This window comes from Sebastes fasciatus, chromosome 21, assembly GCF_043250625.1.
Source record: "Sebastes fasciatus isolate fSebFas1 chromosome 21, fSebFas1.pri, whole genome shotgun sequence".
In the NCBI taxonomy this organism is placed as follows: Eukaryota; Metazoa; Chordata; class Actinopteri; order Perciformes; family Sebastidae; genus Sebastes; species Sebastes fasciatus.
In genome coordinates this window covers 16,519,555-16,540,742 of record NC_133815.1, presented here as the reverse complement: position 1 = coordinate 16,540,742, position 21,188 = coordinate 16,519,555, and the positions used below count along the sequence as shown (strand labels likewise).

Below are 21,188 nucleotides of genomic sequence, written 5' to 3'. Positions count from 1 at the left end.
TTGTTCATTCAAGTTGTGGTGCATTGTTTTAATACTTTATTCCTAATATTCTAAGAAGAAGCAAATATTACCTTTACAGCATGTGTTTTGCTGTGCAAACTGTATGAGACCGAGCAAAGCCAGATGCTTTTACGCACACACCTCAATCTCTATTAGCAACAACAACAGCAGCAACCGTGGCCTCGCAGAATTGGACCACCATGGGTAAGGATGCTTTCTTCGACTGCACAACCACACACACACTCATTACACCGGGCCCCGCTTGCTAATGCGCAGACGCCGTGGAACCAGAAAACGAGCGCGGAGGCAGCATCGACAGCTTCGACAGCTAAGGGCTACGTCTGTGAACTCGGAGCGCTGGAGCTGCCACAACTCCAGCCTCTCCGGGCACTCAAGGCCAACAACAAACTCCTTGTTATCCCCCTGTGCTCTGAGCTGTGTTAAGACCAACACACACACACACACACACACACACACTCATCCAGTGCACTGTGTTGACGCACCCACACACAGGAAGGCATACAAACAAAGATATTAATATGTAGACACTTGCATACGTGCACAAACATTTTCCAGGGTAGAAAATACAAATGAGTGCACCTCGCAAGCGCATAACTCAACACACCTCTTTTTCTCTCTCTTGCTCGCACACAAAAAAAACAGGCCGAGGAAAGAGAAGCGCCGCAGGGCCGTAACACTGTTGAGACCCCATCGCTGTGTTACCGGTGAGATGCAACCGGGCTGGGATGGCGGTTCTCGCTCACCTAGGCCCCTAATTGCCTGATGACTGGTCCAAAGTTACAGAGGGATCGAAGGTCAGTGACTCACGGATTACCCCTGAGTCCATGTCCGGATCTCGTGTTGTGGTTGCTATGATACGGCGAGGATTCGGTGTCGCTTCACAGAAGAGTTTATTTTCTTGTAATCCGTTGCATTTAAATGACAATAACAGACACTCAGTGCATACTAATGTGCACAAATATAAGACGTTTTCACTCTCACTGGTGAAGCCTTCTTGAAAGTCAAATCTGTCTTTATCATGTTCACATAGGCGGTCTTTGTCTTATCACACAAAAACTGGAGACTTTCCAGCGCGACACTGTCACCTTTGGGTGTATTTGTCCCACATGCTCTTTACTGTATTCGCCCCCCCACCCACCATGCAATCCTTTAGGCTTGTTTACCACACCCACTGCGAGGGTTTTACACGTGTATCTCTGCAAACAGCCTTCAAAAGGTTGAATCCGGACATTGTTGAATTAATCGGCGGGATGCAGAGTGCGACTGATTGAGACGGTATGATGTAACATTGTGGTTTTTAGACTCTATGATGACTGGGACCGGGCCTGGAGGGGGAGCACATCCTGAAAGTGCAGGGCAGCGCTCCAAAGAAGACATTAGATGTGGAATCCTCGAAATCACCATCGGTGCTCAAGGGGATGGATGTTACGATGCATTTGTAAAAAAAAAAAAAAATAACAAAAAAGGCAGAAAAATGAAGCAGCAATACAGTTACTGTACTCGTAGTGATCCACTAAAGGCGATCATGAAACAAGAGGCTAATCTAATTAGTCATTTGGGTTCAAACAAACCCAATGTAACTGGATCATTCAGTTAATGTGAAAGGTCACTTAACCCAGTGCGCCTCTAGCTAATCTCTACGTTAAAACACCAAATATTATGCTTGGACGAGTCAACTGAGGTAAATCAGGATAATTAATGGCACGTTAATCTGATATACACAAAAAATATCAATGCACACACTTAAAGCACTAAAGTCATCTTCCAAATTTTTCGATCAAAACTTGTCAGTTACTATCTTGGATTGGGATGTCAGGTTTTGTTCTGTAATAGACACCTCACCGCACACTGTGATTTTTCTACGGGGATTAATTAACTTAAGGCCTCAGGAATACAAACTTCCAGTCTCGCTGTCAAGCTCTGCCGTGTGTGTACGTTATCGCAATGACAAGAGGTCTCCGTATACTTGTCCTGATTCTGAGACAAACGGGTAATGAGGAAAAATCCTGCCGTCACACGCGCGCGCAGAGAAAGCGATCTCCACGCAGCACACATCAGAAACAGAGAGGCATGAAATGGGAAGGAAACGTCTGAAACCCCCAGACTTGACGGAGGACCGAGGAAGGGGATAATTTGTTCTTCTTCTCCTCGCTGAATTGGATTTACATTTTTTTTTTTGGCTAGGTTAAAGTTGTCCGTCCGATCGCTCCCTTCAACCTTGACGTAATCTCCCCCATCTGAATGCCATAATTCGCTCCAGAGGTAATGCAAAATGAACAGATCTGTATGCAAATGAGGCGCAGACGTCAGGTCGGCTTAGGGAACGGCGTGGATGAGGTGTTGTGCAGGACACCTTTTGATCCGTTGTTTCACTTACGGATCGGGTTCACTTCCCAAGCAACCTCCTCACCTGGCTGTGAGAATGTGTGTGTGTGCTGAAGTCCGAGTCTGTGTGTGAGCCAGAGTATGCAGCCGTGTGTGTTGAAGAGACTCGGTACCTTTTGCCTTATGTGGCAGAACATAAATCTCCCATAGTGAGTGCCTCCCACCCTCCCTCTCTCCCTCTCTGGAAAGGCAGTCAGTTCGTTGGGGACACTTCCCTTGTGGGCGTTAGGATCTCTGTGGGGGGTCACAGGTCAGTCGGCGGAGGAAGCGACAAGCTGTGAAATGTAAAAGACCAATTTCTTCCACATGTTTCAGTGCTGGGAGAACACTGCCAAGCTGTCAGCCGGCATCACGTTTAAAATGGGCCAGGGTGCTACCCAGCAGACCTGTCACAACTCATTTGTAATTAAAAAGCCTGTGTGATGTTTAAAGCAGAGCACCCCAGAAACTTTTGAGGACTGTTAAATAAAGATGAGCTGTGCGTGCAAAAAAAAAAAAAAGAAAGGAAAAAAAAGGGGGGATGTATTAATAACAAAGAAGCTAGCCAGTCGCCTTTGTAGTAGATCAATACCAAATGAGCCTGGATTTGATTCCTGGCAAAGGCCAGAATGTTGGATTACTTAGGTGGGAAACAAGAATAGTTTCTGAAAATGTGGGAGTGGATTCTCATTACTATTAACAGAAGTCATTAGCCGCCTCTAGATGTGGTTACAATTGCGGTATGACCTCGCCTGGACCACCAGATGAGCCCAAACCACATCGGAACAGCTTATCAGTGCATGTGAAGGACACACTTGTAACAATAGAGTGGTGCAGGGATGACGTATATTTGTAGACCAACTAGGAAGTTAGCATCGCCCTGATATCTTACTCTTTTTGTTCAGCAAGATAATCTCCATAAATAAACACCACTTTTATGATTTTTGAAGCGTGAATGCGATCACCAGAAGTAAAGAACTAACGTTAGGCTACAAACAAACTACACCACAGTCGCATGAGCGCGAGAATACACAAAGAGGCTGTGAAGGCAGACAAGTCGGGGTGATGACGTTTAGTAGTCTCATTTAGCCACTTGTTAGCAACCGCCTTCTTTAAGACACGTAGAAGATTCAAAATTCACAGGTGGGATATATACTGATGTATTTGATATCGTAGAACAAAACGTTAAAATCTCTTAAACTTGTGTTATCCACATACCTTATTTCAGGCATCGAACTAAAAACTCATTCAAAAAACCCATCGACTTCGAGTCGAGAGAACTGTAAGTGCTAAAATGCTAACTCTTTTCCGGGTTTTAGGACTCATTCCTGCACCACTCTATTCAGGATCATATAGGATCGTATCCCAGCATGCACTGAAAGAAAAGCAAAGTAGCACCAGTCCATCACAGAACTAAAAACATGGAAACATAATCATATTCACACCTGGGAATGTAAGTCTCAAATCAACCTGACCTGCATATCTGCCGGACTGTAAGAGGAAACGAGAGCACCCGGAGGTAAATAGCACAAATGTGGGAGGGAACATGCGAGCTCCACACAGAAAGACAAACCACTGAGCTCCACTAGGCAGTCGCTGCAATAGTTCATCTGCTATCTAAAATCATTTCATTCTGTGTCTTCGTGCCTCTGGAAAAATGTGGTGCAAAATGACGGTAACCAGATTACATGTTGTGTATTCCAGTCGATAATGGGACAGATAAAAACTTCCAAGACGGTAATCAGAAATGTGTGATGGATGGATCTCAGTCAAATGGCAAAAAACAGAACAAAAGTGCTCTATTTGAAATTATAACAAAAAAAAAAGTATATTTCTCGAATGTATCACATGCTGTCTGTCTAACACGTGCAAAGTGCACAAGACACAAAGGTACTTTTTTCTGCATGATCAAATTAAAAAAGTAGCGTGTTAACACCCACGTATATTGTAATGATGGAGTAATACAACAGTTTGTGTTTGCCAGGTCATAATGCTTTGTTGAGTTTAGACACTAAATAGCACTTCACTATGTAAACATAAGACTCAGAGACTGCCAATATTTCTCAAATGTACTGTTTGAACATCTAACTGCCAAGAAAAGTTTAGTTGAGTTTAAAAATGAGTTTTTTTTAATAGCTTGGTAACAGTATTATAAGTATCTAGAAGTTATATGTGGCACCTAATATTGAATCATTGTTTGTTTTTTTCAGTAAAATGAAATAAGAAAAAAGAAAAATTCGAAAATCTAAATCTAATGATGCTGTCATTTTATTAGTTCATATAACACTTCCCATGCCAATGTGCCGAGGAGGGTTTTGTTTACTTATTTAACTTGGTGGTTGTGTAATCAAAATGCTTTATCTGAGTGTGTTACAAGCCTATTAGTGTTTATCTTTAACTAACACTAATGCTACAGTGTATCTGTTGGAAGTTTGCATAATAATCTAACTAAAAAAACATCCGTTTGTTTGATTTAATTTCCGTCTATCAAACTTGGCCTACTGTCTCTACCCAACCCTACCCTCAAGCACTTTCACCTCAGTGCCGTGAGTGAGGCCTGCCACTCTTCTCATCCCAGTGCTTGTGACATTAGGGTGACATTTTCTCCCCACTGTGGCATAGTCGGGGGTTTTAACGTCGGACCCCTACCTGGCAGAGATGAGGAAGAGCACGCGGAATCAGCTGACAGGTGGAGAGGAGACCCCCGGTGAGAATGCACTGCAGCGGGCTCTCCTGCCCTGCTGCTGGGGCCCGTGTGCGGCTGCTGTTGTTGGGGGTAATACTGGGACTGGGGATGACTGGGCTGAGGACGGAGCTGGATCTGCGATGGAGGCTGGGGCTGGAGAGGCAGGTGGCCTCGTGGTTGGTCATGATGGACCTCAGGTTGAGGGTTATTCAGGGGTATTGATACGGCGATGCAGCACTCTGGTTCCCCAGATGTTCCAGAAGGGAGCCTCTTCACCTGAAACACCACAAACAAAGAGGGAGGGGTCTGTCCGTGTGTTTTTGAGGTCTACATATGGGTTCAGTGAACATTAATATAACCTCGTCATGTTAATGTCATCAGCAGTTATGTTCATATCATTCCATTGCATCACCATTGTTTGGGAAAACAGCATGTGTGTGTAATTACCCTACAGGTGTTAGCGATCAAACTGCAGACATAGCCAACTATTAGTATATGTCATGGTGTGCCATAATGGCAGAAAATAATTCAATTAAGACCATAATTGTGACTAATATGAATATTGCACATCCTATTGTGCTGTACGGCCACAAAGAAGTACAAAAACACGGCTATTTACATCCCTCGGAAGTCAAAGCAGTAATGATAATGCGGTAATACGAACAACATGTCACAGTCGAAGGGACAAATGCAGAGACAAACCCAAGACAGAGAGCTTTGTTCTGGCTTTTAATTCAATTAAGATGTTTACTAATCTAATCAATGCATCAGCTCAAATGCATCCGGAATTGCTGGGCAAAGATGTGGTTCTTGTTTGCTCTCTGGGGCCAATTTCCAATTGCTTTTATCATAGAAAAATCCAAAAATCCAAACCCCCATCTACACAGATCCACCATCCTGCCTCCCAAATAATAGGGGAGGGTCTGAGTGAGGGAAAACACACAAGAGTATAACATAATTCATACCTGCATACTTATGAATATAACATGAACAATAGATAAGAAACTTCAAAAGAAACATGCATGCACATGTTTCCTCATCGCACACACACCTGAAAGTACAGGTTGCACAGCCAGTGGTCTAGATCAGAGGAGATGACGGCTTCAATCTTTTTAAACTGGTCCAGTTGTGTGTTCGGCTCCCCCCTGAGCAGAGGGGTTTTGAACCTAGGTCAATGACACATAACCGGTAATGGTCACTGTACAACCAGATGTACGATGGGCAAACTTTTTTGAAACTTAAAGGGTGAGTCCATCTGTGTTCTGTTCATTTTTTTTTTTCCAAATGAAAACGTCCACTCGGCCTGTGCAAAAAGCAGTGACGTAGGTTACCCAAGTAAGCTAATCCAAGCTAACTAATAAGGTTATGAATAATGTGAATGCTAACACTAGCTGAGTTAAATTCCTTTTGACGCCACAAATTGTTTTAACGCATTAATGCAACTTGCGTTTTTTAGGCTCAGTTTTAAAGCTAGATTATGACTGGCATTATATGAAACTACAAAACCTAAGGAATCCATTGGTACAAACCATGTCATACTAGCTTGTCGCGAAGGAGGCTAACTAACGCTCCAAACTTACGCTAAATTTTGGCATGGAAAAATTAGCATGGCCGTTTCCAAAGGGATTCTTTGACCTAAAAATTGGTCCTAGGGGTACCCACGAGCAAGTCATAGTCAAGTTAGCACACTGACACACTGATAGCTGTTGTTGCCTGTTGGGCTTGAGTTTGCCATGTTATGATTTGAGCATATTCTTTATGCTAAATAAATGCAGTACCTGTGGGGGTTTCTGGACAATATTGTTTTGTATTGTTAATTGATTTCCAATAATAAATATATACATACATTTGCATGAAGCAAGCATATTTGCCCACTTCCATGTTGATAAGAGTCTCAAAGACTTGACAAATCTCCCTTTAAGGTACATTTTGAACAGATAAAAAATATACAATTAATTTGCGATTAATCAGGACAATCATGTTATTAATCACAATTAAACATTTTAATCGATTGACAGCCCTAATATATATATATATATATATATATATATATACAGTATAAATACAGTTCAAAATACAAACTCCTTGAGGTCCAATAGCTAACTTTGGTCTGCCATTAACGCACCTGCCCTGGACAAGCCCCAGGCTCGGTCCGCAAACAGGAAATGCCCCCCAAGCCAGCACAGAGCTAATGTGGCTGCTGTCTCCCGGTAGTGCAATCAGTTGAAACACCAGGACCATGGAGGGGACGACCTGACAGGCTGCAGGTAAGATCTGCAGACAGGGATGAAGGCACAAAGTCACTCACAACTCCACCCAGGTGAACGCACAAGCCCGCAGGCGCACCACAAATTAACGTATGCACACATATTCAGACACATCGACATGGCACGTACAGTACAATACTGCAGCAGGGAGCACGCATAGACTTGCTCGCAACCAGGAGACCAATGACAAACAGACACACAGAGGGTAACAAACAGGACAGGAGCCCTGAGGGGGGTACTTAATCTACATCCTAGACTCGAATCCTCTTTTAACGTATTTGCGGGTTCTTTAGTAGAGCCATCTTAACTGCCATTCTCACCCGTCCAACTGAGCAAATTGCCTAAAAGGAGATGTTGGAGTGATAAAGACTGTCGGCATCAAACGCAGGTTGGAGGAGAAGTTGAGATTGCCGTTGTAGTCCATGAGATGACAGTTACTGAATTTCCGGCGCAGCGAGGCCGCCATCAATCAAACTGATGATATTAAGGGTATCTCGCGTGAAGCGAAAAGTGTTAGCGGTTAGCAGTCGATGGCAAACATTCTTATTTACCCAGAGAACGGTGGGTTTGCTTAAAAAATGAACTGACAGTGAGGTGTGTGCCACTTCATCCATCACTGGGTGGAAATATTTTATCCCTTTATTAGTTGTAATGGAAAACGCAGGGGACTTGTTTTAACACATAAATCATGTGTATCCCTCCCACCCCCCTCCTGATAATCTGCTTTTGGTATGCACCTGTGAAATGATGGGTAGTAGTGTCTGACTCAGGACACAAATTTATGGCATAATATCACGGATTATGGATATTGAGGATATTTCATATTATTCATTTGCTGTAAGAAATATGACCTGCATAAATAGTAATTTGTGTGCGAGTGGATATGTGTGAAGCAGACATGTTTGCATATGTGTGTGTGTGTGTGTGTGTGTGTGTGTGTGTGTGTGTGTGTGTGTGTGGGAAGTGTTGCTGTGTGGTTTGTGAGACTGGATGATGTGCTTCAGAGGTTTTCTCACTTCCTGTGTTTGCTGGAGGAGCTGCTTAAACCATTAGAAGTATCCGGTTTAATTCAAAACAGACACATTTAAAAAAAAAAAAGAGTGTATGTGTCCAAAAAAGGGAGATTATCATTGTGCAAGATGACTCCGTTCTTTGTCAAATGATTAAACCTCCTTCCTCAATGACCACAACATGGGACAAAAGATATTTTTTGAAAAAAAAGGAAAAAACAAAAGCAAATTTATAGATCTCTATATGCATTTCACATCTTTTTTTCCTCTTTTCTACCTCATTCCTTCTTCTTCCCCCTTTAAAGTGGGGGTAGGCAGTATATTTTTGGCATCATTGGGCAAAAATTCCATGATAACCTTTCAGCATATTGTAACTCAAGTGTTCTCAGAGATAACTAGACTTCTGCACCTCCTCATGGCTCTGTTTTCAGGCTTTAAAAAATCTAGCCTGGATGGAAGGCTTCCGTCAATCACAGGTCATTTCAGAGAGAGAGAGCATTCCTATTGGCTGTGCTCCGGTTGGTGGGCGGTACTTGGTATTTCCTCAACTGTTTTCCACAAAGCTGCCGGGTCACAAACTTTCTCATTTTACAGCTAGACAGTACACTACAACATGTTTCTGAGAACATTTGAGGTGAAAAATAGGCATTACAGTAACAGAATATTGATTCATATTTGATCAGCGCTGCCTAGTTTGACCGTTTGATCAGAGTTTGTAGATTGACAGCCGGCTCATAGATGGCAGGCTCCAGATCGGCTCTGATTGGTTGTTTTCCTCCGGTCTGTGGACACCGGAGGACACAGAGGCAGATGATTTTTTTTTTCAGATTACCTGTCTCATGCACTATTGTCAGGATATAGTGACCGTTTTTTTATAGATTTTTTTTTTTTTTTTTAAATCATATTTGATCCAATTCTTCCCACTGCAGCTTTAATATTAAAATGTGGAATCTTATGCATCTTCCCATTCGGTGTAAAAACTGCACAAAGACCGTGGGCCCGACTCTTCTCATGTGCTCCCACTTGCCAGCATATCCAAGACATCTCCAACTGCACTGTTTCTGTCTAAATCCAAACCCAGACGCACAAAGCTAAGGGTGAATGAAAAAAAAAAGAAGGAGAGAGAGAGAGGGAGGAAAGGAAAATAAGCTCCTGGCTTCCTCTTACCATCACTAATTCCTCATTTCCTCTTAGAAGGCACTGCAAGCACTCCTGAAATCGCACACTACAGTGTGGGCAACAGGAGAGAGACAGAGAGAGAGAAAACATCCAGGCCAATCCAGATAGTGGTGGAATCAGATTTGTCTGAGACTATCAATGAGGACGACAACAACAGGTTTGTCTATAAAGCTCAGCCGAGGGTTTGGGGAGGAGAGGAGGGAAGGAAGAGTGACATGAGGCATTTACCACGCCATACTTAAACCTTTTTTACCTCTGAATCAGATCCCAGGTCCGCATTCAGTTTATGCCAGCTTTTACCCCGTCCTTTATGTCTGATGGGAGCCGGAGACAATATTATCAGGATGCTCTAGCTCAGTGAATACGCCCACCAGCACATTGGCAATGTCCACATGTGCTAAATGCTCCAGCTAAGGCCTTTAGAGTTGAACAGTGAAGAAGCCCTTTTCTGTACAAAACTCTATGGAATCAGGAGGGACACTGGATTTAGTGGCTTCTGTTTTAAGGTTTCTCTTGTGAGTCGTGCACACATCATCAATGAATAAACATAAACAGAGATTTCTAATCCACTGGTCAATATCGACCATCCAAAAGGAGTATGTAGGTTTTTAAAGATTAGCACAGCCTCTATAGAAGATGTTTTCCCTCATATCAAGAGGTTTAGGGAAGTGGTTGTGAAATGTGCATACATTTAAAAATCTGCTGTGTTGTTTCATCAAAAGGACCAAATGTGAAAAACATGTTTGACTATACATTGGAGATGGAGGTTGAGATTTTTTAATAGTAATTTTAAGTCAATTCTGCTTAACTTTTCGATTCCTTTTTTTCATCCAGCTCAACTGTGTCACAGATGCTCAAAGACGTGCAAGAAGAGAAGCTAAATTTTTCACTGCGTTTGTACATTTTCATTCCAATAAAACATTACTTCCTTATATAAATGAATAATTGATCTCGGGGTTTGATTTACATGCATGGATTAAATGTCATGTTTGAGAAGTTGTTGTTTTATTCATATGGAGATCCCCGGAGAAAAACCCAGAGGCTGCGTGTGGCATATTTTCATATGCCGTCTTTTACAGCAATATAACTTCTCATAACCCCTTTCAATCTCCACCGCAACTGATGAAACCAAGGGAAACAGAAAGAGGAATTTGGAAATACTGTGGCAAATACAAAAACTAAAGACACGCAATGTGTGTGTGTGGTGGGTTCTGTCATATTAGCAAAGCATGTTTTATTGCTTTTATCCGAGGGGACTGGTTGTTTTTAAGATTGCGTTTTTACTAAAAAATTTCTATTGAATTTCACATCAAAGGCTTCGTCCATGTCATTGGAAGTGTTTTAATTCAGGTTCCCTTAATGTCAAAATTGCTTTCGGATAAGAGATGTTTTATATTTATTCAAATATTTTTCGCTGGAAAATAAAAGAAATATTCAAAGCGGCTTCACAAAGCATCACATGAATAAAGGGGTTCTTATTAAATCAAATTGCTCAGATCACAAATCACAACCGGATTCTGTCCTTGTTGTTCCTTGTTGAATAAAAACACATTAGTGTCAATAGAGAGGAAAGCAACATGCAGACCTCTGTGTATTTTTTTTGCAATAGCCAGAGTGTTCTCTTTCAATTCTTCAACCTCAATTGCGAATGGCGTTCATGAACTGTTTGTTTAGACTCATCCCATCTATTTTTTAACACACTCCAACATTTAGGCTGCGTCTGAAATCGCATACTATGCACTACATACCCAATATATGTACGCTCAACTTACTTTTGTGTGAGTTAACAGTGGTATGTACCTTTACGGACGCACTGAGCAGTAATTTACGTTGTCACTTCCAGAAAGCCCTCTTGCCGGTTGGAGACGTGTAACCATGGTAACCCGTGCCAAACTCATGTGACCAAAATGACGATTTGTGAGAATTAAAGTCTGAATTAATTGAAAATATACATTATGCCTAGCAAAGTGAAATCTTATACTTTCCGTCAACGTCTGTTATAAACGTTGTCGTCACTACCCGCATTGCATTGTGTGATATGTATGCCACCGTAGCATTGCATACAACAAAATTTCCCCAGAAATAGTATGTAATTCGCCTACTATTGGTTTCATATTAAGGTTTCGGACATACTAAAAAACTCTCGCGTACTGTTTTAGTGTACTAAATAGCATGTTAGTATGGAATCTCAGCTGCAACCTTAAACAAAGCTAAAATCAAACTGAAGTCATGACTCATGATTCATTTATCTTAAATTTTCAAGCAATCCATCTACATTTAATTAAATAGCAAAGTATTTCTGATATCTGAACTGTTACGGTATCATCACCATTCATGTTTTAGTGTGTAAAATTTTCTGTTTTGGTCTCCTCACCATGAACAGGCTCTGGTTGAGGTGCAGGTCGGTGTCGCAGTAGCGGCCCCGATGTTCTATCGGCTCGGTGGACGCCGCCCACTGTCGCTGCTCTTTCTTACTGCACCAGGCCAGAGCTGGACCCCCTAGACGGCTGTGAAGGGCCACGCTGACAGTGTAGAGGCCCCTGGGTACCTTGTCTCTGGTGGCTCTTAGGCAACACACACACACCTCCACAGGCTGGGGAGTCGTGCTCTGATTCACCTACAATACACAAAGTGCAGGACATAAAATTAGATTGCAATATTTCATCAATTCCATGTTATTTCAAACACCAACTGATTTTATTAGGTTGACACATGTGTCATTTAACCCGAGTGACAGACACAAATGTCCAAATGATTAATAGTAGCTAACTAACGATAACTGTGAACATAATGTACATGCTACACTTTACCTAAACCTAGTCAAACCTAAACCTAGTCAAACCAATTCTCTAAATGTATTATATTTATTAACTTGTATGTCTTGGAAGGGCAGAAGTAAAACATTCATACCTCACAGAACAAACCGAGATTATGTATTGTCTCACACTACATCTAAATGGAAAGAGGATAATCTTCTACTATTATAGCCAATATTAGTAGCTTGAAAGGACAATTAAGCACTGAAAACCCTCACAATTACAGTAAGACCATATAAATACTGTTCAATGCTGTCACGTCTGTTAGTTGTTGGATGTTGCAATCTATCACTAAACCATCAACCTATGTGTCACACACCTGTATAGTAATTAGTCAACCTGCCTCTAAAACAAATAACTTGTTGACATTGTGAGTCTACCATATTGACCAATGCTGTCAACAGTTATGTTATCTAATCTAATCAACATCTGTAACTACTGTTTGGAGTGCTGCTATGTAAATAAAGTTCAGTTAGATGCTCATCACATCCCATGTTTTTCACTATGCCTCCTTAATCATACTTAACTGTATTTGAAACTAGCAGTCTCTCTGTCCCTTATCAACTAAAAAACAATTTCCAAATAATTTTCTTTATCCTGTCTTGTGTTGTCTTTACTTCAGATTTTGAGGACAGACGTCCGGTTGATGAAGAATACTTGTAATTGCTGATATATATATTTGTAAGGTATAGAGTGGTGCAGGGATGACGTATTTTTGTAGGTCAACCTGGAAGTTAGCGTCACACTGGTTCCCTCGACAAAAGGCCAATGGGATTTTTTCATTGGATTTAGGATTATTTCAGAAAATAAGCTCTGTGGCAAACAAACGTTTACGATACTTACAAGTTTTATTCAGCAAGATAATCTCCACAAATGGAGACACAAAAAAACAACACTTTTATGATTTTTGAAATGTATATGCAATCGGCAGAAGTTAAAAGCTAACATTAAGCTGTCAACGAACTACACCACGGTCGCATGACATCATGCCACTACCACTATGCTAAAGGCCGACTTGTTCAGCGTGATGATGTTTGAGCAAACCCCTTTTTTAAGACACATAAAAGCTTCAAAATTCACGAGTGGGATATTAACCTACGTCATTTTTGCCGTGGAACAAAACGTTAAAATCTCTTAAGCTTGTGTTAACCACAGACCATATTTCAGGCATCTAACTAAAAACCCATTCAAAAAATCCATTGAATTCCAGATGAGGGAACCGGAAGTGCTAAAATGCTAACTCATTTCCGGGATTTAGGACTCATTCCTGCAGCACTCAAGTTGCACACAAGTTGCATGTAATTTAGTATAGGGGTGAAGTGAGAAATATTGTGACCTTGCTGCATGCAGGCCGCGTCGTGAAACAATGAATGCAAAATTAGGATGCACATCTAGAGATGACAAAGCATTGCCACAGTGAAGGAAGACAGTTTTTCTGTCACTAACTTGGCTCTTGTCGTTGCATTGACAACCTCTAACTTGTGCTTTTTATTTGACTTTTTGGGGTGTTTTTTTTACTTCAGGTATGTTTGCTGAACAAGAGAAGTGTTTTGTCCAACTGCAGTCAAGCAAACATATATGTAAGACATGGCCAGTACAGCTGCAGCCTTCCATCTGATGATCTCCATTCAACCATTTAGGGGTTAAGTGCCTTGCTCAAGGGCACATCAGCATTGCTTGTTATCGAAGTGGAGAGTGATATTTATTTCCCCTGGCCACGCTGCCCATTCAGATGAAGGTTTCAAAACGCCAACCTTCTGGTAGCGAGCTCATCCCACTAACCTTCAGGCTATATCAGCCCACTTGTTGTTTATTTGCTTGTTTGTTTTGGTGACATGTGCCTCTTTTTTAGGGCTTAAGATGAGTAATAGGGTAAGCTGGTGAGACAGTTTAGTTTTTTTTAATGAAATATAATCGGAGAACAATATTAATACATATTCAGTCTTTTGTCCCCTATGGCATCTGTTGAACAGCAACTGAATGAAAAGTCAATCTGGCTTAAACAGAGCCACTTGGTCTTTATCACCATTTATATGTTTGAAACTTCAATAGCAATATTGGCTGGCCCGTTGATTGGCTGTTTGGACATTTTGTTCATCCGTGTATTCACCCAGCACAGACCAAGATATCCCAAAGACTACTGGGCAGATTGCCATGAAATTGTATATGGACATTAATGTTCCCCAGAATATGAGTCCTTTTGGTGACCCCTTCACCTTAATTCTACCGCTATCGTCAGACCAAAAGTTCCACAGGTGTACAACAAATATTAAAATCAAATCAGCAGATTGCTGTCCTAACCAATTCTTTCCCTTCTTCTCCTATCCCACTCTATCGTCGTCCTATCCTATCCTATCTGATCCAATCCAATCCTATCCTGTCCCACCCTATCTTGCTGTATCTCATCCCATACTGCCAAATCCTATCCTAACCCATTTTATCCCATCGTATCCTGTCCTATCCTATACCATCCTATTCTACACTGCCCAATCCTATCCCATTTTATCAAACCCTATCCCATCCTATGTTATCCTATCGCGATCAATCCTATCCTATCCCGCTCTATTCCACCAAATGCTAGCTTATCCTATCTTATCCCGTTCTATCCCACAATATTATATCCTATCCTATCCTGTTCTATCCCACTATATCCTATCCTATTCTATCCTATCCTCTGCTATCCCAACCTATCCCATCCCAATCTATACCATCCTATCCCATGCTATCCTATCCTCTCCTATCCCGTTCTATCCTATCCCATCCTATCCTATCCCAATCTATCCCATCCTATCCTATCCCAATCTATCCTATCCTATCCCATCCTATCCTATCCTATCCCGTTCTATCCCATCCTATCCTATCCTATCCTATCCCATCCTTTCCCATCCTATCCTATCCTCTCCTATCCCATCCAATCCCATCCTATCTTATCCCGCTCTATTCCACCAAATGCTAGCTTATTCTATCCTATCCCGTACTATCCCACAACATCCTATCCAACCCTATTCCGTTCTATCCCACCATATCCCTGCTTATTCTATCCTATTCCATTCTATCCCACTATATCCTATCCTATCCATCTCTTCCTTTCTTAAGTGCAGGCATTTATTTTCTCTCTGATTATCCAAGTTGCATCTCTTAATGCCCACTTATTTTATGTACTCTAATTTACACCGTGTTGACCAACTCCCTAGGGCAAATTTTGAGTGTCTGGCAATTAAAGCCCTCATTTCCAATCGATGACATAATAGCACTCAGGGGCTATATGTGCTCACACACACACACACTCATACATTGACTGTATACACTGTTTGCTTTTACAGTATTACAGCGTGTTGTGTTGTCACCAAACAACCTGAGACTATTCCTATCCTTTTCACAGACGCACACATTCACCTAACGCCGGCTGGCGGTGCCCATCGCTCTGGCAGTCTGTGAGGGGGGAAGGTGTGTGCTGAGCCCTGCAATAATGCCCCTCAATCTCCCCACTGTGAGCATCTTTGCATACCAAAACAACAAAAACAATTTAGGCAGAAGTGAAATTAGTATAATTGGTGGCAAAGCGGTTTAGCCCACACATCTCCCATTTGGGAGGAGGTGATGGAGGCCTCCAAACCCCCACACTGGAAAGAGATGTATGCATGCAGACTGGAAAGGAAGAGGAGGAGGATGAGAAAGGAGAAAAAAAGAAGCAAAGAAATTAAAAAAACAATAACATCGCACCGGTGTCCAATTTGCACTATGTATGTTTTGAAGAGGTATTGTCATTATCTGGCCCGCATGCTTTGCACAGGCGTCGTGAGAGACAGTCAAGACAGCAAGGCGAAGGTAAAAGGTGAAGTGAGCCAATTTTCCATATCAGAGGTGGTTTGTTTGCCCCAAGCCTGAGTTGTGCCTAAAGTGCCATAACATTACAGCACTCCTACAGATGAGATCAAAGGCTCCAGCGAGGGATCCTCCGTGGTTTTGCTGGCAAGCAGCCGTCCTTTCGCTGAAATATCTTTTCAGGGCTTTCCACACATTGACTGATCACACAAAATGCACTCTTAATAGAGACAGGAAATGCCACATACAAAAACTTCCTTTCTTTCTAAGTATGGGCTAATATTCAGAGATTAAGCTTTCTCGTTAATTATTTTCATTTTAATTAGTAAATCTTAATTAACAATGAACATTTACCCTTAAAATTTTTTGGCTTCGGAATGAAGGAAGGGGGTGAAGAAAGCAGAGAATAAATATGACAATCTTTTTGGGACCTCCGGGCAGGATTACTGATGCAGGCTGCCTTAGTTATTAAACACGTTCTAAATTAAATGCCTCCATGAATTTTGCACAGAAATATATTTTCATAGTTTTGCATGCCAAATGTGACATTTTATATTTCAGATTCATCTCGCTGCAGTGATTTTAGGGAAATGTCATATAAACAAAGATTTTGTCATTTACCAAAGGAAATTACTATGCGTGGCAGGTTTGGCCATTGCTTTCTCTCTCTCTTTCTCTCTTTTCCCTCTCCCTCTTTTGCCCCCTATTCTGCCTGTGCCGGTTGTTTCAAGTCAGCAAGCCATAAAAAATCTTTATCTCAGTGAAACACAGCAATTTGGGAGATAATCGAATGGTGACTGGGGGGCACAAACGCCAGTCTGAGGAATTATACCACAATCTCCCCTGCATTTACAACCTTCCTCAAAGCCAGTTGTCACCCTGGAAGGAAAGCCCCCGACTGAAGATTCATTACATCTTTAAGCCAGCACGGTGGCATGGCAGCCTCATCCCCAGATGCAACACAACAGCACACTCCTCCCACAGCTGGTGATGCTACCGCTAAAGCTGCAGCTTCCTTCTCTCTTTCCCACTTGGTTTCTCTGTTCTCTCCTCTCCCTCTGTTCCCCTTTTTTCATCTCCAAAGACTCCTTTTTCCTCCTACTTAGATTCCTAAAACCACAGACACCATCCACACAAAGCGGGGAAAAAAAAAAAAATCTTTATATACTGTATAAAAATAATGTGGCTGAATAGTTAGCATCCTGTATAGGGAAGCCTTTTCGCTCAGTGCTCGCATGTGAATGTGCCATTGTGTGGGCATGTGCACATACAGTACCCATTAGTGCCATGAAAGGAGTGAGGGAATTTGAGAAACTAGAAAATACGGGATATTATTTCCCCCATTCTCTAACCGCTCCCATTCATCACAGGATTTCACATAATTACATCATTGGAGTGCTTTTGAACAAACAACCCTGCATTTATTTTAAGATTCGTAAACACTTTTGGGATCAATATCTCCTCCTGAGAAACAAGCCTCTCAGAGATTAAAAAGGGATGTCACTTCCTGTTGGTGTGCTTTCTTTTTTTTTTTTCCAACGAATGTGTTCACAGTCGGAGCGGCTAACGGACCTTACCTGCCACAGGGGCCGTGACGCCAGAGAGGAGGATTCTGGGAGCTCTGTCATCGGGCCGTATTTGGCCATCGCTTCCTCTTGGCCTTCCCCCAGCGCTCTGAGTGACGGGCTTTCAATAGTTCTGCTGCTCCATGCACAAAAAACACACGTATACAACACACACAAATACATGAAGCTAACCCTGTTAACAGCCACCTGCATTTTGGACTCTCTGTTGTTCCACTCTGTAGCCAACAGCAGCTCAATCTAATAACACCACAACAAAACACTTTCCACTGGGTCCCTCTCTCTCTTTCTTTCTCTCTCTCTCTCTCTCGCTGCCTTTCTCGGCCTTTCAATCTTATCAGTGGTAATGTAATAAGCAGTTGCTTCGCTCTGTCTCCTCGCCACCTCTCTTAATTCCTCAAAATAAAGCAATATCACAGGGGCCCTGGCCTGCCTGTGACTGGGGATAAGATGCTTGTAAAAGGAAGGATAATTCAGCAAATAAATGCTCGGCATCAAAGGCAGGCACTGGGTCTTTTTCTCTCCTTTCTCTCCCTCTCTCTCCCTCCTCACTGTTCGCCTATCAAAAGTATTACATGTGCTTTCATCAGTTCACAACAAGGCACAATGTGCTTCCTAATGCAATTACTCGACCTCCATTAAATCAGAAACAGTGGAAACAAATGAATTACACATTTGTTACAAAAACCACAAGTCAGCTCCGCGTCTCTCCTCTTTATTTATTTTTTTTCCCTTTCATAGGCGTAGGGAGAGAAAAAAGTGAAATCATTTCTCATTAAATTTCAGGCAGATGTAGCCCTAGGTGATGCATAGAAAGTCTCCCATGTCTAATAGCCACCCACCATTGATATCAGAAGGAATTTACAGGGTTCAAGGCTGTCGAGAGGAGGTCATCTTCGCTAAACTCCGAACCACATTCATCTGACAGTGCTGGTGTCCGACTACCACCCACCCATAAAGCAAACCAAAAAGAAACTGATGTGTACAGTAGCGTCTTGATTTTATCATGTCAACCAGCATGCTAGTCCATAATTGCTAAAAACTTAAACATGCTAAGCTGATTGCCCGCGGGGGCTCTCGCCACGAGATCTGATATGTGATCTCCGACTAGAGTGGACGGACCAGGAATTGATGCCCCTCCGAGCCCGATGACATGGACAGATTCCCGCGCCCTCGAGCCGTGCTACCCACAATGCAATGCCCGTCGACAGGAGAAGCCATGCAGAGGACATATTATATATATACATATTACATTTCTTCTCGGACGTCAGTGGGAATACAAATGCTTTTCACACAATTAATGATTACATGTAGTCATGTGACATCAATTGTACATATGCGCTGGACTTACCACTGGAGCAGCGTGTTCAGCCTGGGTAGTGGTGCTTCTCTCGCTGCCTCGTCTCTTTGTGAATGAGGCTCCATTGAAATATTAAAGTGGATATGTTAACAAACACTGTTAATGTGTTAATCGTCATTAGCGTTATCAGCTAATTGACAATTTAATTTAAAATACATGACTCTAAATTAGGATGTAAGATATTATTCATTTCTGTGACTAACTATAATGAGATATCTTTAAAGATGAGCGCTTAAAACTGCAGTAGGCAGAATGTTTTTGGCATTATTGGGCACAAATTCTATATCTAATAATCTTTCAGCATATTGTAAAGTGTTCTGAGAGATAGATAGACTTCTGCACCTCCTCATGGCTCTGTTTTCAGGATTTAAAAAATCTTTGGCTTTGGCCAATCACAGGTCATTTTAGAGAGAGCGTTCCTATTGGCTTTGCTCCGGCTGGTGGGCGGTGCTTGGTATTTCCTCAACAGATCTCAACATTGCTGCCGGGTCACAAACGTTCTCATTTTACAGATAAACAGTAAAATAAACAATAGTAAACAAGATGTTTCTGAAAACATTGCAGGCGAGAAATACATGTAGGCATTACAGTAACACAATATTGATTCATATTTGATCAGCGCTGCCTAGTTTGACAGTTTGGTCAGAGTTCGCGAGTGATTGACAGCTGCTCATAGCTCAGCTCAGCTCTGATTGGTTGTTTTCCTCTGGTCTGTGAAACTTTGCAGATACCATTAAGAGTACCGGAGGACACAGAGGCACATGATTTTTTTCAGATTACCCGTCTCATGCACTACTGTCAGGATATAGTGTGTTTTATAAAAATAACTTTTTTAACCATATTTGCTTCATCTCTACCCACTGCAGCTTTAAGCATTAGAATTTAGCTATAAACAGCATACAGTGCCTAAGTTAATGTCCTGTGGGCTGCTATACCTCTAACTAAAAAAGCAACACATCCTTCATACAGTTTATATACAGTACACGAGCCTTTACCTTAACATTCCCAGCGAAGAAGGCCATTAGTCTTTCCTTTCTCTTTGCCCACTCACTCCTCTTCAGTGGTCCCTTCTGAGCCGCTTGCTGAAAATACGTGTAAATACACATGCACACTTTCTTTGGATGCCGCTTTATGAAAACAGTGCAGTGCGCCATAATGGCAGAATTAAGCACAAGGAGCAACTGTAATGCAATCTGCAGGCAATCGATACCGAGCCAGGCCCTAAAGACATGTAGCGTTTGATGAGTATTTCTGCCGGTTTTACATTCAGTCAGCACATTCACACTCCCCATTCAGACGCATTGACACTGCTAAGTGACAGCGTCTCGCCCTGTAGAGGCTTTGTGCGGCAGAATAGAGAACGAAGAAAAACACTATTATTTTTAAAATAGATGTGAAATCTCTGGTGGATAATGTGCTTTCAATGGGAGGTGGGTGTGGAAACAGTAGGAGAGCGCATACATATTATGGCAGAATAAGATAACACTGATCCCAATACTGATACAGTACACAGTAGATGCCACTGATTATCCAGTAAGGGAGGATGAGTCAACTGTTGCTGTGGCTTCACATTGTTGTACCGCTTTTTCCCCCAATTACGTTTACTTTCTATTCACATAATTTGATGCTCCTGCTCTCTTTTCAAGCGAGATTAGAACTAAAAATACAGTGGATAGAAGTTGTGCATTCTTAATGTTAATGTTTGTGTTTCTTTGCAATCTAGATTTGCCAACACAATGGAAACCCCGTGTTCTTGTATCCTCTCCCATTTCTTTTCTAACTGATGGAACACTTGTTTTGTAAAGGAGCTTCAGATCTTAACGCTAGTTCACAATATCCCCACTCCCCAGTTGGAAAATAAAAAAAGTAGTCACGCTCTATTTTTTCCTGAAAAGACCATAAGACGGGTAAAGAAGCAAAGGGAATTCAGCTTCTGTCAGAAACAAATATGCATAATAATGCACAACAAAGTTCAAAGACGAGAACAAAACTGTTCTCCGCAAATAAATTAATTGTGTGAGGATATCATACGTAGCGTAGATTATACAGCTGAAATCCAGGCACTCCTACTGAGCTG

At 41.8% G+C, this 21,188-nt stretch overlaps 1 protein-coding gene across 1 annotated transcript in view; it reads right to left on the bottom strand.

Moving 5' to 3' along the window:
- ofcc1 (orofacial cleft 1 candidate 1) overlaps window positions 1-21,188 on the bottom strand; it is a 133,896-nt gene that overhangs the window by 98,593 nt on the left and 14,115 nt on the right. Inside the window, exons 8-14 of the mRNA XM_074622727.1 lie at window positions 20,107-20,193; window positions 19,103-19,170; window positions 17,746-17,869; window positions 11,902-12,144; window positions 7,197-7,345; window positions 6,123-6,237; window positions 5,035-5,347 (exon numbers count right to left, since the gene is read on the bottom strand). Coding sequence (XP_074478828.1) covers window positions 5,035-5,347; window positions 6,123-6,237; window positions 7,197-7,345; window positions 11,902-12,144; window positions 17,746-17,869; window positions 19,103-19,170; window positions 20,107-20,193 — 1,099 coding nt within the window. The remainder of the gene's footprint in view (window positions 1-5,034; window positions 5,348-6,122; window positions 6,238-7,196; window positions 7,346-11,901; window positions 12,145-17,745; window positions 17,870-19,102; window positions 19,171-20,106; window positions 20,194-21,188) is intronic.